Raw genomic sequence first — 22,247 nt, 5'->3', positions numbered from 1 at the left:
GATACCATTAGGTGTTGCAATTATGTCTTCTAACTCTTGTAGGGCAGGAATATAATAAATAATGTAGCTCCACTTTGTACAGTCATCGACTAGAGATAAAATTCGAGAAAGCTGGAGGCTGGTAAATTATATCCTGCGGCAGGGAAATTCTCCTGTGGCACACTTCTCTTGCATTGAGTTTTGAGCCAAAGAAGTGAAGTGCATCGTCAGATTAATAACGGTCACATATAACAAAAGACAGTTCAAACAATATTATATAAGTGATTTTTGGAAAAAAAAAACAATTTATATATTTGAATAAAAATTCTCACAACTATATCAGGACGAGTCTCACTAGCAACCACATGATAAGATAACTTTGTGATTTGCGGTAAGTTAATATTATCGGAGCCGAGAGAATAAACAAGTGTCGAATTAACAGAACAGTTTATTTACAGTCCAGGACCGTTAAACGGTGACAGTCGGCAGCAATTGCCAAAGTGTAAACTGCATGATGGTTGTCAAAACACTATTCTGGTAGTACTATCGCACTATCTGGTTTAGCGATTACTTGTGGGACATATAATTATTAAGTGATTTTTCTCCTTTCCAAATTATGTCCAAAATATAGAAATTTTACTTTGTCGATTTTGGACATAAGGAACCCAGAAGAGAATATTATTGTTATAATAAGAAGAACCCTGAAGGCGGAGGAGGACTCTGAAACGTCGGTGTAGTGTAAATATTTTTTATATTCAAAAAATTTTTTGGTATGAGTAAAAAAAAAAAAAAAATCACAAATATTCATATGATATAAATATTAAACAGTTTTAGTAATAATAACAAAAATTATCCATATTAACTTTTGCACTAGAAGTGCTGTCAGAGCCCGGGAGAAAAAATAGTAGTAATTTCACCCCGATTTTTTATTACTTGCATGAAAACTATGTATGATTACTTTTATGATCTTGTACTAGTCATAATTGACGTGTCTGCCAAGTATAAGTAGGAGGAATAAAAAATGGCGGCTGTTTCAAAATATTAAAAGAGAAAAAAATGCATTCGGAGCCCTATATCTTTAAAATTACCAAAACTAGAAAACCTAAGAGAGCATCATTTAAATTAGTATACATTTCCTAAAATATGAGTCTTAATAGTATTTACTATTAATACTATTTACCTTCAAGTATTCCAGATATAGATTTTTAAAAAACAACATTTCTTTAAAAAATCTAAAAAATATCATAAAAACTACTATTCCTACGAAGATAAAGGTCATAAACTACTTTATACTACATTAAACTAGCTTTAATTTGATTACTAATAGAAATTTGTTCGTAGAATGGTTTTTGAGTATAGCTTTCCTAAAATAAATTTACTAACTACTGATTTTCAGTCCATTTTTTTTTTTTTTTTGTTTTATGAAATGTTTCTTTTTAAAATGCTGTATCTTGGAAACTATTATGTATAAACTATGTAATATACCTAAATAGCACGCGCTGAGTAGATAAGACTAGCATAGTCTCATACTTAACACGTGTTATTTTAATTTATTTTGTCTTGTTTTTTATTATTCTTTCTGTTTTAAGCATCTACAACGAGTTATATTCGTTATTGTTCTTGTGCTGTATCTAATCGCATAAATACAAATATAAAGAAAAAATTCGTTTATTCAAATGCCAATAGAAGTCAAAACTAGAAACATTTGGTTATAGTTGGTTAGAAGGAATGCAAAATTATAATTATAAATAAATAATAGATATTAGTTTTGTGAAGATCACTTCGATGTGAGTATAATGCAAGATACAAATTTTAAGTTTATTAGAAGTTATATTTATTCCGAAAGACTACTTAAAGTAACTAAAAACGTAATTATTGTCTCTTTCAGTTGGAAAACTATATGATCAATTATATACGTAAATACGTAGTTATTTAAAAACGTTTAAAGTGTGAGTCGCTATATCTGTATTGATTGTTTACATTTAAATGACGTCATATATGGAACCATCATGGCGGCTATTGCTTTCCTTCTGTTGGTACACAGATTAAAAATCTTTGTTTTAAAAAAAAATTAAAAATTAAACCTGTCTCTATATTAATTTAAACATTTATGATTGAATTTCTGAACTGACAATAATATTAATTTTTTTTTTCTATGTCATCGTCAAATACTCTATAATACTCTCTGGTTAAAATTTGAAACATGAATTAAAACGAGAGCCATTAAATTAATCGTCTCGTTATAACTAACATTAGACCAGTTATGGTCTAATAGGGACCATTGAAAAAAAAAAATCTAAAAGCCTGACATGACAGGACAGAGGACTGATGACAAACATATTAGCTTCCATTGTCCAAGAAGTATTACAATGCCGGCCGGTCGAGAGTGAATTAGTTCTATTGTTCTCTGCTCACTAGCTCATTTCACGGAGATTATGTCCGATCCCTGAGCAGATCAGTCAGTTTATAAGTGACGTCTTGGCGGCTTTATTTTTCACCTTATCACTGAAAATCGAAATCAGTAAGGATAAGGAAGTGCAGTAATATTGATATAAATGCAGTAATCTAAATTTGTTTCATCCGTAAAAAAAAAGGTACAAATTATATATAGATTATTCAACCTTTTTGGAATAAACAGTCAAAAATAGAGACCGAATTATCGCACATTAAAAGAACAAAGAGTTAAAATATGCAAAATTATACAATGGAAACTCAAAATGGTCATTGAAACCCGAAATCTTGTAAAAAACCGCTACACTGCTTAATTTATAATATTAATACACCCAGATTATTAAATTATGCGTTTCTCCAACTTTGGAATTGATAGATTTATTTATTGATAGATATTACAATCTGCCACACAGTTGTGGGCAATAGGTAATAGTGATGAATGATCTCATACATACTAAAATAAAAAAATAATAAATTAAAAAAATAAATAAATTAAAAAAACTCTCTTAAAATATATACAAACAAAAGAATAGACAAGATGAACATAATCAAACTATCTGTATGAAAAATAAATAAATAAAATAACATAATGATAACATAATGATAACATAATGATAAAATATTATATACAATATTTACACAATCGACCTGAGGATCTTTGAGCCCACTCTATCCCCCACGTGTGAGGGGTAGAGCAGAACTTAAGAGATCCTAGCGCATCCCTCTCGCCGCATCACTGGTAATGAGCCATCTACAACTTTAAAGCAGCAAATAGGTTCGGACTTGAGATAAATGAACAGAAAACTAAATATATGAGAACAGGAGGAGTTGATAAGCAGGAAGACAACTAGTACATTGAGAGTGGTGTCTACAAATTTGAAAGAGTGCTACACTTCATTTGTATGAGGCCCGAGATAAACTAACGAATATTGGTCACTCTTATAGAATAAATGCTACTTTGCGCAGATTAAACTTTTAAAAAATAAGGACTCCACCAACCAAACCAAAATAAGGCTCTACAAACAGCTAATGTGCGTAATCCTTATTTATACTTATTTCTTAGAGAAAAATATTACTAAGACTTTTTAGCCCAATCAAAGAAAGTGATACTTGGCCAAGAAGAAAAATGTGGAAATTTGCGACCCCTTGAAGGTTGAATACTAAAAGGTTTGTGAAGATCGGAAGGTTGAGATGGGCTGGGTATGTTGGAAGAATGGATAACAGAGAAATCCCGGGTAAATTTACTGTGGAGGTCCTTCATCGAACAACGACCGAAATTGAGATGGTTTGATAGTATCCACACAGAAGCGAGAAACGTGATGGCTACTACAACGGATATAGAAAAATTGAGGAAGCTTTTGGAGGAGACTGTATTAGTGATGGGTCGTTGCTTCATATATGGTTGTAAGGAATACATGAAAACATTTTCAGGTATCGGAAGCTTATCTAACCTTGTTGTAATCAAACTCGCCAAATAATTATCAAAAAACTAAACAGCTTTAATTAAAAACCAAAAAAGTTTGTCCATAACTGAAGAACTAAGTTGAAGCTAACTGTATTTTATGGTTTTTCATTTCTATTATGATGGCTAGAAAACTCAATTTCAATCTTCTTACAACTACAAGTTTCAGATTTTGGACACGTACATCAAGATGCTATGTAGAAAGAAATATTTAAAATATTAAACTCTAGCATTGGATTCCACATTTCCGTATTTTTTATTTATCATTCGAAACTGTAATATGACAATTTTAAATTTAATTTTTCAATTTATTTAAATTGAGAAAAAAATAACTAGACATACTATAATTCATAAAAAGTAGATATGACTTCTCCATTTTAATATTTTCAATAAAAATAAAACTTCAACTCCATGATCAAGGAATTCAATTTTAATTTTTTTTTTTGTAATTATATAATTTAAGATTAAATACTTAATTGTATTGCATTGAGCATCAAATTGTGATTTCCTAAAACAGGGGGATCATGGTTTGTCTCCGTTTCCCACAGATCGCGTTAATTACTAGGCTAAACTAAAACGAATGGCGAAATAGAATTAATTGAGCTTGTATCATATATTATTTAACAGAATAGTAATTATTAGTTTTGCGAAATAATTAGAATAATTGATGATTTGATCATGAAAACTAAAAAAATTAACAAAAATACAATTTTATTCCGAAAAATGTTTAAATTCATGTAGTAACCCCAAAACGAACAATATAAAACTAGTATAAAAAGAATGCCCTAGCCATGGATTCGAATGCTGTCAAGGTTTAGCAGAATTGGGTTGCTAGGGAACAAAAGATGCAATTGCACAGAAATTCTATTTCTAGTTTTAAACAACTAGCATAGATCTATTTGCGATCTCATCCATTCCTGTTTCTTCCTTAGGTTGACTCCCTTATCTGAATTGGAAAATATTTACTTATCGTGAGTACAGAGGTGTATCAAGGGGCTGTATAATATACGAGGGTGTATGTTATCTTTTCATAGCAACTATTGCGCATAAACAATCCCATAAGGTAATTAGTATCAGGGATCCGAAACACTGTAAATTATGTTATGGTAGAAGTTAACGGATGTTGGTGCAACTCGATAAAATCGATTTTATAAAATTAGCTTTACATATTTGTTTGATTACCTAAAACCGATTCTAACGATTTTTATTGATTTTAGAATATCATTGTAAATCTAGATGTTATTTTATATCAGCTAGATTTTATTCCGATTGAATGGTAGTTACACAGGGCTTCACTACGGAATTTAGGCTCCGATCTCACATACTGAATCTCGAAGTAAAGGAGAAAAAACATCGAAGATGTTGATTGCAAACTTAAATAATATAAAAAATAATTAAATCGAAGGATTTAATATTAAAATATTCTATTTTTTTATTGTGTTCATATGCATACTTTTGGTTACAAATTTACGGTTAGGGAAAGTTAAAACAATAAACACGGTAAATTAAAACTTAAAAATGTTATATTTATTTATTTTTTACTATGAAAAAGAAAGGGAATAAAAATAATATTTTTGATCTTGACTATTTTGATCCCGTACAGACGAAATGTTTCCTTTTGTCCATACTAGACAAAATCAACTCCACCCTGACAGAAGTGGAGCATCAGATATCGCAGTATCTGATTCCGATTTTACTTTCACAGTTAAGTTCATTGAAATCGAAAGCAGATAGCACAGCGGTAAGGAAGCAATTAATAATAAATATAATAATTACAAATAAAAATCAATCGCCGAGTGTAGTTATCAGACCATAATGAGCTGAGACGAAGGACATGGCACAGCCCACGGAGCCTCGAAGACGCACTCCCTCTCCATCGTGGTGGGGACGGCCGCCGCATAGTCAGTTCGCTACAAGACATGACCGAGGCACCGGCAACCGAAGGAGGCAAGCAGGAGCACCCGCTCTCCTGGGTCAGGATTAATCTTGCATACTTCAGGACGCCTTCGGGATCCCTCAAGATCTTGCAATTGGTAAGCAACAAGTCCTAATATCATAAGCTTAGAGCTGAATGTCTACGAGTGCATCTGTGTTCAATTAAAAAAAAAAAAAAAAAGGTCTGATACAGAGCGAACTTTATACAACTTTCACTTAAAACCCGAAGGGGGAAAATTTCAAATAATAAATTTTTTTTTGTTGCTATAAAAAATCGTATTTTAGTGTTTCTTAAGACGTGAATAACGAATATCAGTTTTTTTCTGCTGAGAATACGACAGTTTAACAAATGGTAACAAAGCCGCGTACATATGACAGCGATCGGACATCATCGGCTCCTTCCTATTCCCCTAGTTGCTAATCTGCTACAGGACTATGTTAAACTATAAAGATATTTTAGAGACACATTTTTTTTTTTAATTCTACATATAAGCCCTGTCAAACTATTTCAATGAGTATAAGACAACTAAAAATTCTTAAGTACTAATTAATCTTTATAGGTGATTCATGGAGCCTACTAACTTTCCATACTATATATTCCATGTATACATAAGTGAAGGAAACAAAAAAAATATAGAAATGAAAATAACATATCTTTATTTATTTTGAGTATTATTCAAACTAACAGTCAACATCTTAGATGTCTTCTGTCTCTTTTAGTTTAAGATTCAGCTAGCATGACCGAAGTTTGGATATACTTGACTGCAATTTCTTCTATATAAGACTATTACCAATTTTTTTTTCATTTTTCTTAATACAAATTTAGGATAAATATGAAAGATAAAAATTTTAAAAAACTTAGAGATAATAAATGATAACTAAAAATAAAAATAAAATAAACATATCGACAAAACCAACACATAAGTAAGCAACCAACCAAGTAAACAGAAATCATAAGAAAAGTTACTTAGGAGTGTTCTTTATATGCACCATAAACAGCATTTATTACCCATCAACTACACAAGTGCCCTAAGACTAATAATGTTGCTTATTTTGTCTATTATTCCAAATACATCATAAATTTTGTTCACTGGATTGTCAAAACCAAAAAAGTTATTTTCTATCACATACAGTCCAAAATCTTACATGATATACGAATTATCTGACAAGATTAATCTTTACTTGATTGGTGTCTTTTTGGTCAAATCAGGTTTAAACAATAAATAATTTCGACGCCATTACACTACACTGGATTATTTGACTATAGGAAAAATGAACGAAATCCTACAAAAGAAAGAATATAAGACCGACCAAAAATTTTCGTTTTCTTTTATTTTTAAAAAAATTTTATTTGTTTAGAGTTAAAAAATGTTTAATTTAATAAATAATTTTATATATTAATCGTTTGTTTTAACAAACATCTTGAAATCAAAGGTAAATTTTGAAATTTGACTTCAATGTTTGTAATTTGAAGCATTTAAATGCGTGTTTTGTAATTCGTTATTGACAGGGAACCTAGATCTTGTGGAACCCTTGGTAAGGCCGAGTGGCCATCAGAAGGTCTAAGAGGAATGGGCTACTCTTGTCTTCTTTTATATGGGTCCCTTGAAGGAACCAACTAAGTATCAAACTGCATCATTGAAGAAAAATCGACATGAAAATGAGTTTTGTTAAATCGTTTTGGATTAAATAAAAAAAAATTTTAGATCCCGTAAGAATCGAATAAATATTACGAAGTAATTAATTAGTAAATTACTTTAAAAAATATGTTTGTATAAAAGTACCTCATGTTGGTAGCATTTCAACTGTTCTATCTAAGAAGGTCAGGAGGACATGTTCTTTTAGGAAGGCTTTCAAAGACTGATAAAGAAGCAGGTTTACGAACTAGCGGCACTGTTTGGTTACGCTAGGGTATTCATTTTGATAAATATTTCCAGTGTTTTTTTTTTTTGTTTTTTTTAATGTTAAACAAAAAAAAATCAGAAAATAAATACGCATACTAATTTGTTTACTATCCGAAGTAGATTTTCGAAAAGAGGACTGTCAGAACTTTGTCGGTTAATGAAGGGCGTTCGTTAGATTGATTCATTGATTCTTAATGTAAGAGCCATTAAGGAGGAGGGAGTAGGGTAGCTCAGAGGTAAGGCAATGTGCTACTAAGGACCCAGGTTCAAATTTTGGTGTGACAGATAATTATTTATTCTGGTTAAAAAAAATTATATTTTCCTTTTTTAATATTTCTTATACAGACATTTAAACGAGGCTGACCTCACACGAACTATTTTCCAATATTGGTCATTTGGACCTCAAAAGGTATTATTTTATTTAAAAACATCGATTTAAAATTTTTCATGATGAAATTTTCCCAACAATCTATTCTATTTATTGTCAGTGTTCTGTAAAAGGGGTGAATCTAACAATTTTCAGTAGCGTATATTTTTTATTTTATGTGGACTAAAAAATCCTGGATCTTATCCTAATTGTATTCCACAGCTTGGTAAACTAGTTATAGAATATTCCAGTAAGGCGATATTATCGAAATTCACATTGATGGCGCTATACAATTAAAATAGTTACTAAAGTACTAATATTAATTAAAATTACGAATACAGTCATTAAAAAAAAAATTAAAATTTGTCTTACAACCACAAGGATGACAACTAAAAATATAAATGCATTGAACAGAGCCACTTTAACTAGGTAAGCTTTTGTTATCGCTTGAATATGCGTTTTTTCGTCTAATTATTTGTCGAGCGGTTGAATTTAGTATCCCACTTACACAAAAGAATGAATTCCTCACAGTTTGCATATTTTGTTTTTTACTCAGAGGTCAATTATCTCGTATGATAATTTTTCGATTTCAATTTCAAAACAGCTTATGCAACAAACAGGATTGATTATATATATATATTTTCAATAAAAAGTAATTTTAATTTATGCCTGACCATTTATACCTGAGAGAGCCAAAATAATAATTTGCCTTGACGTCATACAAATATATGGAACAAACATGGTTAATAGTTGTTTTATACCAAAACCAGTTATGTCTATTTTTTATTTAATTAACATTTTTGAAACCGAATTACAATTTTTTTTCTTCAAAATATGCTACATCTCGTGTTATTTAACTGTTTCTGAAAAATAAATCTTTTTTTTTTTATTTATTGAAATTTACAACTATATTACATCAATATATAAAAATACATCTAGTAAATGTAGTGTTAGATTACAATAATACAGAACTGCAGAGAAACTGTCCATTTGTAGGACTCTAAAAAAATAATTTTAACTCAAAACTGTCAGATAAAAAAAAAAGTATATAATTTTGATGTGCAACGCCTCATATGTAATGCATTAATTAACTTGAAAACATTTAAAATTAATTATAAGATTCAAACTATTGTTCATGTCCAAGGATTAAAATATAAAACTGTAATAAATTATAAAAATAAGAATATTTACGTCGAATTTAGCGAAATAATTAAAAATTAGAATTCGCAAAAAATATAAATCCAAAAATCAGACAATTCAATTTTTATTACTCAAGTCATAACTAAATTAAAATTTTCCTGCTTGAATTTTCCTAAGATCCAAAAGCATTATTAAAAACTCGATTTCGATAAAAACTGTATTCAATATTTTACTACTTTAACGATTAAAATTTAAATACATTCATAATATTTTATATCGTTCCTTAAATGATGTTTAAATGATACCAATTAAAAATTTCAAAGTCTTGTTTTAATGGAAGAGGTATATACAAAAAAACGTGTCATTTTCTTACTTCATTTATAAAGTCCTTACATGAATTAGGATGTATAAACAAAGATTTATTTTTTAAAGACAAATACTGTTTACATTTTAATCTAAATTGTAAATACTAATCGATTGATGAGGTCGTCCTAGAGCCAAATTTATTCTGGAGTTTCTATTAATACTTGCCCACTCAGCCGGCTATAATAGGGCTCTTCCCGTCCAGATAAGAATAATTTATCGATTCATAAGATATCATCGATAATGAATGTAAATCGATTATTAGCATGATTGTTATACAATTTCTACGACTGGTAATTTTTTAAAAATTTCTAGGAATTTCAAATTTTCAAACTAATTTTGAAAACAAAAAACTGAACATTATGACCTTGAATTGGATATGATAGATGAGTTGAATAATTAGTATTATTATTGTAAAAAATTTATTGAAAATATTAAAATACTTATATTAGTATTGTATTCATATATATTTATAAATTTTTTTTAGCTCACTACGCTCCACTTTATTCGTTTAAGTTTTTACACATTTTCTATTTATATTCTGATTGTTTTGTCATATTTACAATGTTTGTATCTTGCTCCCATATAGCCTTGATTTCCTATAAATTGGGGGGTTGTTGGTTATCAATAAATAGGTTTTTTAAACTATTTTTTACCATAATTGACTGCCACTCGGAATAGCTCCCTAGAATCTATTACTATTTTATAGATTGTATATCAATCGAGACGCTTCTACACAACAATGAATACCAGTAAAGTAGGCAAAAGACCACGTGGGAAGTCGAAAACCAGGTGGATGGACAGAACTAACGAAGTTGCAAAAGAGCTGCATGCAACAAACTGAAAAGCAGTAGTCCAAGATAGCCATGTGTGTAGAAAGCTTTTTTTTTTTCTCTCTGACCTCCTAGAAAAAATTAAACAATAAATGTAAGCTAGTTTGGGCTGCCAAATATCAACAAGGTCTATAGATGTTTACTTTTGGGAGGTAACGAAACTTTATTTAACAATTCAGGCTAAGTTAGTTTTAAGACAAATTTCATTTACCTGGTGAAGAACATATGGCATCAAGTACAAAAATTAAAGATTATATTATATAATGATTTATATTATAGACGCCTCTATTTGCGATTCTGTTTAAGGTAAAGGTTAACTCTGGGAACGTATTAAAATTCTTTCCCACGACCTCGAAGACTTCATCACAACAGAAGCTAACCTGTTATTATCAAGCTAAATCTATAATCCCAATGCTACTTTTCCGGGTTCGTTTGTGCAATGATTTCTGCAATCGCATAATCAATCCTTCAATCAAAGCAATAGTCATGAAGAGAAGTCATTAATTAATTAAGCATACTGAAGTAAAGCTGAGAATTACTATGAGAATCATTAATAGGAACTTCAACGTCTACAATTAAAATTACGCAAATTTAATACTTAGTTGGAACATATACCAGTTCCTATATATTAAAAAAAATACTTACATTTTGGTAAAACAAACCGAAGGGGAAAAAAACATTACTGAAGTACCATAAGTTAAGATGGGTTTTAGTATCGCCTAATATAGTATCAATATATTTCAAATGGGTAATTTTGATTTTTTTAATGAAATTACGGATACATTTTTGGTGTTAATTATAGTTTGCTGTCTAAAATGGACAGTGGTATTTAAATCTATGGTCAATGGAAATATAGTACGTCGTTTGGTGAAAATGATAGCTTCTGTTTTATTAATATTTAAAAATAATCGCTATTCCTTAAGGTATTTTGATATTTTTGAAAAGCATCTTTTAGCCTATTAACGATTGTGTCAATACGGTATCAAGTTGCTTTTAGTCTGACCTTTACAACAAGATTATTCATCCCTTTGTCTCCAAAGAACTTTTTCAGCTTTGAATTTGTCATTAACTTTTACTCATGACTAAACAAACCGACGCCTAGTGTAGACCTCCTTCAACAACACATCAGTGATTGGTTGTGTAGGCCTCCTTAAACAAAACATCAGTATTTGTTAGTGTAGCCCTCCTTCAACAACACATCAGTATTTGGTAGTGTAGCCCTCCTTCAACAACACATCAGTATTTGGCAGTGTGGCCCTTCTTCAACAACACATCAGTATTTGGTAGTGCAGGAATACGATTAATAAAACCCAGTTCGACTCAGCACACTTTTGAACCTTACCATCACAAATTTTGTACAGGTATCTAAAAATCTAAAAATAAATTATGATCAAATATTCATTTTTACTAAAAATGTAAGTTACCTAAACTAACTTTTGAGAAATGACCCTGAAAAGTTTATGTCGACTTGAGAAGGTCTTATTGAGCTGAAGATCGATGTAGGAATAAGGCTACACCTCCTTGATTAGGTGTAATTTGCATCTTAGAGGTGTATAATTCCAAACTCATCATGGTTTAAATGCTTTTGGTTAATTCAGTTGAAGGTAGTAATCGTTGGATGGTCATATATAGACACAGTCAGAGACTTATTGCATCATTCCTACGACTACGAGGTGTTCCAATTCCAACGGATGGGACGATGAAAGATCCCTTTGAATCACTAAAAAAACTATGTTATTTGTATAAATGTATATAAAAGACTCTCGAAAATATATATTATTAACAATTAAGAAAAAAATATATAAACTTATTGATGACTTTTTTTGGCAGTTAATGATAGTATTTTTGAACTTATTGAGAATCGAACAATAATAATAAAACTATATGATGGTAAGTTTGGAATTTTTATTACTCCCATAGCTCTACAGCGAAAAAATATGTTTTTTGTAAAAAAAAGTTTGTTTTATTTAATTTTTAAACAATAAAATGTACAGGATACAAATTAAGATTTATAAATAGGAACATTACTTACATTACAATTTTTTTGTAACTGAGTTTTCTAAATAAGTAACAACTGTATTAACCACTTGAACTAACTCGAAACAATAATATACTGAGCAATGATAAGTATGAGATTATTTAATTTTATTTTTTATTTATATTTTTTTAAATTTTTCACTCCAAAACCTGAGCGATTCAGTTCTAGTGGTTATTAATGATATTAATTATGTAAAAAATTCAATTACAAAACAATAGCAAGTATTGTTTTTAATTATTAATCTTAATTTGTATTCTGCACATTTTTGTGTTTAAGAATTAGTTAAAAAATTATTATATACTATGATATTCAGACCAATTTGGACAAATGGAATTGAGCTCTGGGGCTCTACCAAACCATCAAAATCCCTCTGTGTCCAATCCTTACAATTCAAAAGCCTTTATGTTCCTTATTACGTCGCAAATATAATCATCCACAGAAACGTTAACATCCCATTCGTTGCAGATTTGGCCCGAAATAGATATGCGTATTTTCATTCCAATCTCTTTACCCATTCTAACCCATTGGTTCTTAATTTCTGATCCTTAACAATCCTCGATAATCCACCGAGCCGTCTGAAAAGAAGATGGCCACGGGACCTTCTAATTTAAATTAATGTTTGAAGTGCCACCATTGGGTGAAACTTTCCTCATATTTACTTATTGTATTTTTTTGTTCAGCTGTAAATTACAATAAATAAATGAATAAAAATAAATATAAGAAAAAAAGTTAAGAATATTTGTTTTCTAAAAAATTTTTTTTCACTGTAGGTTATGATTATGAGAACAATAATACTTTGAAATAACGCCTGATATTATAACAACTATATATATTATTAAGACCCACAACCATTACGTATGCATGTAAATATATATTTACACAACTTGATTTTACATTGATATGAAATCGTAAAATAGATTATTTTAAGTTGCTGTAACAGCTCATGCATATATCTGCTTTAAATACATGCTTTTAATGAAAATTTCGAGTGCCATATTTGAAAAAATAAAAAAAAATGTGTAAAATAGATTGTAAAAAATGGATTTCCCAGTTAGTCGATTTTAACGAGAATGTTTCTGTAACATCCGAGATATAAACGTACTGTAAATTTTTAATTTCAGTTTCGTTTTTGAAAATCTCTACGAAACACTGACACATACATCTTAGAGGCTTGCTTATTTGGACTCTGGGGACTACAAGAAGTGTATTTGTGTATCCGTTGAAAGAAAAAATAATAAAACAATAATTTAAATAATAAAACTAAGATGAAATAAATAATAAAATAAACAACAGAAAAACGAAGAAGCTTTGTGGACGAGGCGCCCACTCCTAAGACCCAGTGACCTAGTTATATCAGATCAGGCATTGACCTCACGGCAGTCGACTATTTATATCGATATCTTCTTACTCTTCGATACCATCGATTCTTACTAAGCCTCGTCTTACTTTTTAATCGTAAATATTTAATAATTCGGGGCATTAATTAATAAAACGAATTATAAAATACACAGTATATACTTCATTCTATAAAAGTACGTAAAAAAAAAAAAATTGAAATTTTTATCATGCTCGAATTTATTACTGGTAACATTTTCGCGATAAACATATATTTTTAGGATGATCTCTTTTTATTCATTAAAAACACTAAAAATTATTACAGAATGGTTAATTTTTTAAATAATTAGTTAAAAAAATTAATCAATCAAAACTACTCCAACCCAATAGTCTTGGGCTTATTGCTTGGTAAATATTTCTGGACCAACGTTTAGTCTAGGAGGTTATTTGGTCAGAATCATGTTGAAACACAAGTTTCCCCTCCATATTCAAGTTACTGAAGTTGCGGGTTTTGTTCATGGTTGATATAACAGAACAAATAACTTTCTGCCACAGGCGGTCTCGAACCTGGAATAGGAGCACAGTATCTTACTCACTGAGATATAAATAGATATCCCTCATAAATCGCGTTTCAGAACCATTATACAAGACAACAATAAAATAAAAATTGACTATATAAATGACTAAAATATTTTTCAAAAAGTTATGGTATTTACAAATTACTTTTTTACCTTTTTTATTAATAAATTATTTATCACAGTGAACGTTTCGAGCTATAAAAGCTCTTTTTCAAACTTTTCTGTCATACTACATTACATGTTTTTCATTTATCTACATCTTAACGCGTAATTTCGTGCAATATAAAACAAGTCTTTAAGTGATATGAACATATTATTTATCAAATAATAGATTTTTATAAAAATGTCGAATTTAATATGTCTCTTCTAATAAAACATTTTATAAAAATTGTCCTTGTAATAATGTAATTGATAAGTTTGTTTATTTATTTATTTTGATTATTTGTTTTCAACTATTTAACTTCTCTTTTTTTATTTTGGTATGTTTGCAAAAACAGTAAATTTTTCCTATAGCTTTATAGTTGTTACGGCGGGTAGGGGTTCGAAAGGAACCTTTACTAGCCCAACCGTGAAAAGGAAATAGTCGAATTTTGTTATTTTTGTATTTTTAAATAAGTAAACATAATAAGAATAGAAAAACAAAATATAAAAACTAGAAAAAAAAGAAAGATTAAATCTATTACAAAACTAAATTAATTGAACAAAAGATTTAAAAAAGTCTTATTTTACCGGTGATTGGTGGGGCCCCGGTTGTGGTTGTTTTGAGAGCATATTCTCGTGAAAGCAGATCTACAAAAGGACGTACGTCCGCCCGCCTTGTTCTCTTGGAGGATGAGTTGAAGAAGTCCGTCCGCCGTGGCTAAGATGATTTAGCTGGCTAAGATGGCCAGAATGCTGGTAACTACGAGTGCGTAGTGAGTAGATAAAGGAGACGATATGTGTGCACACGTAGAGGCGCTAAGAAGTCATCTGTCTGTTTGCAGTATAAAAACAACAGAGAGCGGATTTGTTTTGTTTTTTATATCATCTGTCACATAGTCGATTACCGATCATATGTTGGCCGCAACAATAGTTAAAAGATATCAATGTATAGACCATTCGGTCGCCATTCGTAAACAAAATAACGGATGGTAATGTCGAGTTCCGACGATGTTCTTGTGATATTAAATCATAATATCAAGTAATAATAATTACTTTTTGTGTCTTTTTATCCTATTTAACCGTAGACTTTGCATTAATTACTTCATAAGTCAACCTAACCCAAGTGCATAGTTAATCCACCCCAGTTATGGCGAAGGTTGACTCCTATTCCTTATTCTACGAGATCAAGAAGCTTGTACACTATGTCTTAACTGATTGGTACCTTTTTGTATTTTATTTTCAAAGTTTAATAGTGTATCTATGAATGACCCTTTACAATAATGTACAAAGCTTGATCGTTAAATTTTTTTTCATGGTTGATTACAAAGGTTCATTCTTGGAAATAATAAAATTTAATTTTTATCAAAAGTTAAAATTTAGTATAAATGAATAAATAAAAGTCCACTGTATTCTCTGTTGACGATTTCTCGACCTTTACTTATAGTGAGACTTTTTAAAGTTGCAAAAGAAAATAGAAATTTAACATTATTACGTTCCTGAACACGCGAGGGTTTGACTACTGCTTGAGCTAGAATTAACTGCTTTTATCAAAGGTATTAGGAATGCAAGTGTTGCGTGTTGCATGTAACCCTTTTCTTAGAGTGCACTAACCGACTGGAATTGATCAAGGCGAAATCCAGCTTTACTTTAATATAATGGTTTGAAAATTCTTCCATTTTCCTATTATATTTTATAAAACTATTTCTTGAGCCCAGGTGCTAAATTTTTTTTAGTTAGTGTTAAAAGTAGATTGGGCAGACTTGTTGATAAGACAGGTTTTAGGGTGACTCAGTAAGTGCGAGAATTAAATGATTCACAAGTCAGTTACAAAGAGTTTGTTAGTATTACGTATTATTTTTTTTATTTTTCTGAAAGAAGGGGCTCTTTAAATTTCATTAATTTATTTTAACATCAGAATAATCGGTCTGTTAGAACATACAGAGTTCTTTGTCCTACTAAAATAAAAATAATTTTCAATCAAAACTAAATAAAAATATTAAATATTGAATTTTAAATAAATAAGTTAAAATTACAAGTTTTTGTTAAGTGTACAAATATCATTATGTTTTGTTATTAATTTTACTTTTCTCTTTTATTAAGAAGCATTATTCTTATCTATTTATTTTATTTTATTTTTATTTTTTTAATATTTTAATTATAACATTGTATATAGTTATGGGTGTCTTTTGTACGAGACCCCCCATAATCAACTGTTAAAAAACAACATAATATAACGGGTATATCAACCATATATGGCCCAACAGGTAGATCTGGTATAAAATAAATTTAATAAAAAAGTCATTTAAATATAATTTACTATTTATACAACTATTTAACTATTGCATATCAATTTAAAAATTAAACGTTTTTGAAACGGAGCAGAAAATTATTAATAATTAGTTATGAGGAGAAGATGATTGGAGGTGCAGTCAGTTAAGAACACAAATAAGTAAATATTTATTAGTGCCGACGTTTCGGCCAGAATTTCTAGTCGTCATCAGGGATAAGAACAAAAAACAAGATTACAACCAATTAATAAAGAATATATAGAATGATTAAAAAATAACTAGCATATTAATACATAAATAGAGTTAGCAGACATGACTCCGAGTCAACAGACTGACTGTTAACAGACAGGGTTTAGCCCTGATGAAGGTTAGATATTCTGGCTGAAACGTTGGCACCAATAACTAAATATGTACTTATTTGTGTTCTTCACAGACCGCAAATTTTTATTCTTCTCCTCACATATATTATCCACAATCTACTATCTTCTCATCATAATAATAATTATTCTTACCTCAAATTCTTCGAAGGAATTATAGGTTGACATAAGTCCTTCAAAAATCAAAATAACGGTTCATATTAATTAAACTTAAATATAAGTAACATATTTTCATGTTTTTTTTTTTGTTTTTTTTTTTACCTTAGTCATAAATGTTTTCTTATAGTCTGCCAAAAACATACGAATGCAAATCTATTTTAATTATTTGTAATTAATCTAAATTTCACTGTTATTAATTATTTTTAAGTATTAGTTCAAAATTTAGTTGTTTTTGTTATTTCCATCTCTCTGCCTTATTTCATTGGGATGTTAGAATTAACTAAAATAGTAATAAAATACCGATTTCTTCCAGAAAAAGAAAAATATATATAATATTAGGTATTAATTTTTTACTTATTATTTAAATTTAACTACTTCAGACAGTCTCACATTTTTTTAAAAACATATATTAAATTAAAACCATATTCATATCATTTTAAAATGTTTAGAATATATTACTATAATACATGGCTACTACAATTAATTGGAATTGTTATATATAGTTATATTTAGTAGATTCAGTTCCCTGAATTCGGCCTAATGAATTCTCTGTTCAAGTCATCTTTTTCATTCAGAATATTATTTTCAAAATCCTTAAAGGCTTTTCCCCCCTTCGTGTAAAATGCCACGTATCGCATCCGTAATGAACAGTAAGGATATTAGCAAAGCATGAGCTAAGCAATTTCGAAATTTAAAAATAACAAGCATTTTCCATCTTTAACCTCACCTTCGTTTTTTCATCTTAATTTAAAAATTTCAATAAAAATTGAGAAAGAAAGTTTAAAGGTATGATTTTGTATTAATAATTTGGAAGACATAATATATATATAAAATTATAATTAAATATTATGTTATTACGCAATTAAAATTAAGTAATGTATCATAACAATTAATTTTAAAATTGTAAGATGCCCTCTGAATGTGCTTTAATAAAAAAAAGGATGTGAGATTGTCTGAGCTAATTAATCTGAGTAATAAGAAACAATTAAAACAGTCCACCGACAACAAAATATTATTTTAGCTTAAATAAAAGATGAATTTATTTATAAATATTAGTATATAAAACTTTTAGGGTTTCTTTGAACGCGATTGTTTAAAGAACAGTCGGATTTAGAGTTTTTTTAGTGCATCAAATATGCCGTTTATAAAGGAAGGCTTCAGGCTTTATAACATCACGCTACGACCCATATACATAATAAAAGGCTTGCTTAGGCAGCACGTTATTCGTTATCGTTGTCACGATGGTTTAATGCCCATTGAAGTTAATGCATTACACAAATGTTTTAGTAAGTTCAAAATTATTGTGTGAAACGAAATAAGCCAAGAATTCAGAAATGACTGAAAATGTTTTTCAAAAATCCTCCATAAACTAAATTAGAATAAACCTAAAAACATCTCGGGGATACCCAAAATTGTAATAAATTTTGACCTTCATTAATATTGATTCGTCAAGAATCAAAGACCGGTTAATTGCTGCACTTGCCAATAATACATTTTCTGCCACTTGAGGCAAATATGAACTTCAGCCATGGAGTGAGTCATTTTCCACAGTGACATCAGAGATGGCATAAACAGCCGTGGTGGAAAATGTAATCATTGTTGACCCATAGGGTTTCCTGCCGTGCTAATACTGATGTAGTATATTGTAATAGTACAGTATATAGATACTGTTGTACTTATAGCCTCAGCACTCCACTTCTCCATGACAGTAACAAATACTAACATAGTTATCATTACCGACTGTTTAAGTTAATAAACTAAAACCCATGAAGATCATTTACCCGAAACACCCAACAATCATAGAAATTCACAATTATACCAACATGCACGGAAACTTGAGAAAAACTGTTCTTTATATGGGTGCCGGGTCACGGGGGATCACTGGAAATGAACTGGCGGACATTGCAGCTAAACAAGCACTTGCTCTTCCAGGTCAGGGCGCGGCCATTCTGACACCCCAAGAAATAAGTCTTCCAATGAAAAATGAAATATCATCTAGTTGGGAAGCCATGTGGGAGGAAAGCCCGCCAAGCAAATTAAAGACTATTAAACCATGGACCACTTCAACCGTTCCAATCGCAGGGAGGAGGTAGCTATTGCCAGATTGAGAATAAGTCATACAAGGTTAACTCACACATATCTGATCAGAAAGCAACCACCGCCAAAATGTCAATACTGCAACAGTGTACTTACGATCAGTCACATATTTAAGATATGTCATTTTTACCTGCGAACTTGAGTAGATTGGGAGTAGGACCGAGTGTATCGGATGCTCTGAATGATGACCAGAAGAACGTGGAAATGGTTTTAGTTTTCTTGATAAGGAATGGCCTTTTGAATAAGATTTAAACCTGAAAATCTGTTATACGTAAAAAAAAATACCAAAAAAAGTAATAATTTAAATTTTTTTTCGAAATTATTTAAAGAGAAAAATAAAGTGAAATAGAATTATAAAGTGGAAAACATGGGCGTTAATGACCTCAGGGTTTTATGCCCTAAAGCCCCAGACAACAACAACTGTTTTACTATCATGTTTTCTGTAATAGTTGATAGTACCTTTGGCATTAACAGCTACTGTCACGTTGACAGCAACGCATATAAGCCTTGGCAGATCACTGTCTCACATGGATATTAATGAAGCGTTGATTAAGGACAATGTTGATAGAGCAGGATAATCTCGTTCTCATATATTAATGTTTGGTTTATTTTTTAACTTTTATTTGTTTACAACTGTATAAAAAAACAAAATACATTACGTAAATGTGATAAATCTTTCAGAACACATTATGATGAAAAAACCATCCAATGGTTGCACTTCAATCATTGCTTTAAATTATAAAATCCCGTATCTTCTTTTAGATGCTTCAAAGGATTATCAGAGATTGTTAAAAATGAGAGATTAACTAATGGATTGGGTCGGTCTCCTATTTCGAGCCAAATCTGCTAAGAATGGGATATTGAGGTCTTTATGGATGAGTTTATTTATGACGTAATAAGAAGCATCAAGGATTTTGGATTGTAAGGATTGGATAAGGGAGGAATTTGATGGTTTGGAGGACCCCCAAAGTTCAATTCCGTATATCCGAAATGGTCTGATTATCATAAAGTATAAGTGCTTTTTTTTTTTTAGTAAATGGAAAGCTTAGGCCGTTTATCAAGTAAGTATTGTAGTAATCGGAATCTATGAGCACTTAAATATTGACCTTTGAACTTAGAACTGATTATATCCAACTTTTATGGACATTGACACTTTCCAAACTCCTTTAACTGTTCTTGTAGTGCAGAATTCAATCAGCTGTTCAATATCTACCGCTTAGACTGTCGCCAGGTTTAGATTAGCTTTTACTGTCAGCGTATTTACAGAACAAAGCCGCTCTCAATGCGATGATAGTACTATCACGATAGATAACTTTTACTCTTTATAGGCCTTTAAGAATCTAGGTCCTTCCTACTGAGATGTCCTGATTTTTAATTAACAATACTAATAGTCATTATTGGTTGATATACGGTGACGGGATTATAATCCCTCTAGGAGTGTAATCATACCACTAAAAAAAATAAGAAGCTACTTCTTCCCTAACAGCTCCCGAAATCCCATAATCATGCCTGTCACATCTTACCTTTAAAACATTAATTAATAACGAGTAGAGCAGTGTTTGAAAAAAAAAATTAATCAAGAAAATTGTAAAATGGTCATTGCTAGAATTTCTATGTACTATTAATCCCAATAAACATATTTATACCCTGGTAGAATATGATTGGATTAGATTTAATAATTTATTAAATCTTTTTAGTCACGATAAATGTAAAAAATTAGTCAGAATGTTTTTAATGTTAGTATTTTTTCTTGTTACTCAAGATCTACTTATACGAATTGTTTTGAGATAAAGTGCTACATCTAGTAGCATTGCTAAGAAGGATTGTCACAAAAGGTTCTCAGGTCCGTTTCCAGGTGAACCAGTTCAAGAATCGAGTTTCTTTTCCACTTTCCAATCATTATATAATACGTAATTCGATAATGCATAAATTTCTGTAATATCAGCACAGGATGCAGATAATTCTGGACAGCAACTATCTAATACCGTATGATGAGTATATCTTTCTCATTCACCACTGTAGTAGTGAAAAAAAAAAAAGTTATTTTAAAGGCTCCCTAAAAGATATTACAGCAAATTTTTACAAAAATGTTTTTCAACACAAAAAGCTACTTTTAAAATACAGAAGAATTTTATATAAACTTTTGAAATTTCCAAATGCTTTTATTGAATAAATCAAAATCCTTTTATCCGACGAAGGATCGATACACACCCAGAGTCGTATAAATATATTCATAGTATTTGAAAACAATTAAATTCCTAGAACTAAACTTATAAGCCTTCATATTGTTACATCTTTATTCTAAACTTATCTTTTTTTAAATTTTTTTATTGAAGAGAATTAATACACTCTGCCACAAATTAACAGCATTAAGAAGTAGTATTTAAATTCACATTCATGCAATATATACAGAAATAGAAGTAAAAAAAAAAAAAAAAATAAAAAAAAAATGTAAATGATAACAATTAAAGGAAAAAACATTTAAATTAAAAATAATAACAATAAAGTAATATATAAATAAATGCTAATATTATCTTGGTTTACATTAATAAAAATATGAATCTATGTCAAAAATAAAACTAATCACAAAATAAAAATAAAACTTAATATAAAATAAGTTAGAAAAATAAAAAGACTTCTCTTCTCCTGGAAAATCGTTTTCTAATTTATAAAATGAAAAAAAAAATGCTCCAAGGGAAATTTTGATATAAGCGGTGAAATTTAAATGATAAATATGTACTTATAAGACAATTTTTTTTTTAAATGTAAGATCAGTAAATATTTATTAATCAGTAGAATA

General features: G+C 29.7%; 1 protein-coding gene across 1 annotated transcript in view; it reads left to right on the top strand.

Annotated features, from left to right (window-relative positions):
* Positions 1–5,774: 5,774 nt before the first annotated feature.
* Positions 5,775–22,247, top strand: part of LOC106678157 (CKLF-like MARVEL transmembrane domain-containing protein 4) — a 90,695-nt gene continuing 74,222 nt past the window's right edge. The window contains exon 1 of the mRNA XM_014416521.3: positions 5,775–5,925. Coding sequence (XP_014272007.1) covers positions 5,812–5,925 — 114 coding nt within the window. The 5' untranslated portion in view covers positions 5,775–5,811. The remainder of the gene's footprint in view (positions 5,926–22,247) is intronic.

This window comes from Halyomorpha halys, unplaced genomic scaffold, assembly GCF_000696795.3.
Source record: "Halyomorpha halys isolate HHAL.00 unplaced genomic scaffold, Hhal_1.1 Scaffold126.1, whole genome shotgun sequence".
Classification (NCBI taxonomy): domain Eukaryota; kingdom Metazoa; phylum Arthropoda; class Insecta; order Hemiptera; family Pentatomidae; genus Halyomorpha; species Halyomorpha halys.
Note: the sequence above shows the minus strand (reverse complement) of the source record. Positions and strands in the feature narration are given on the sequence as shown.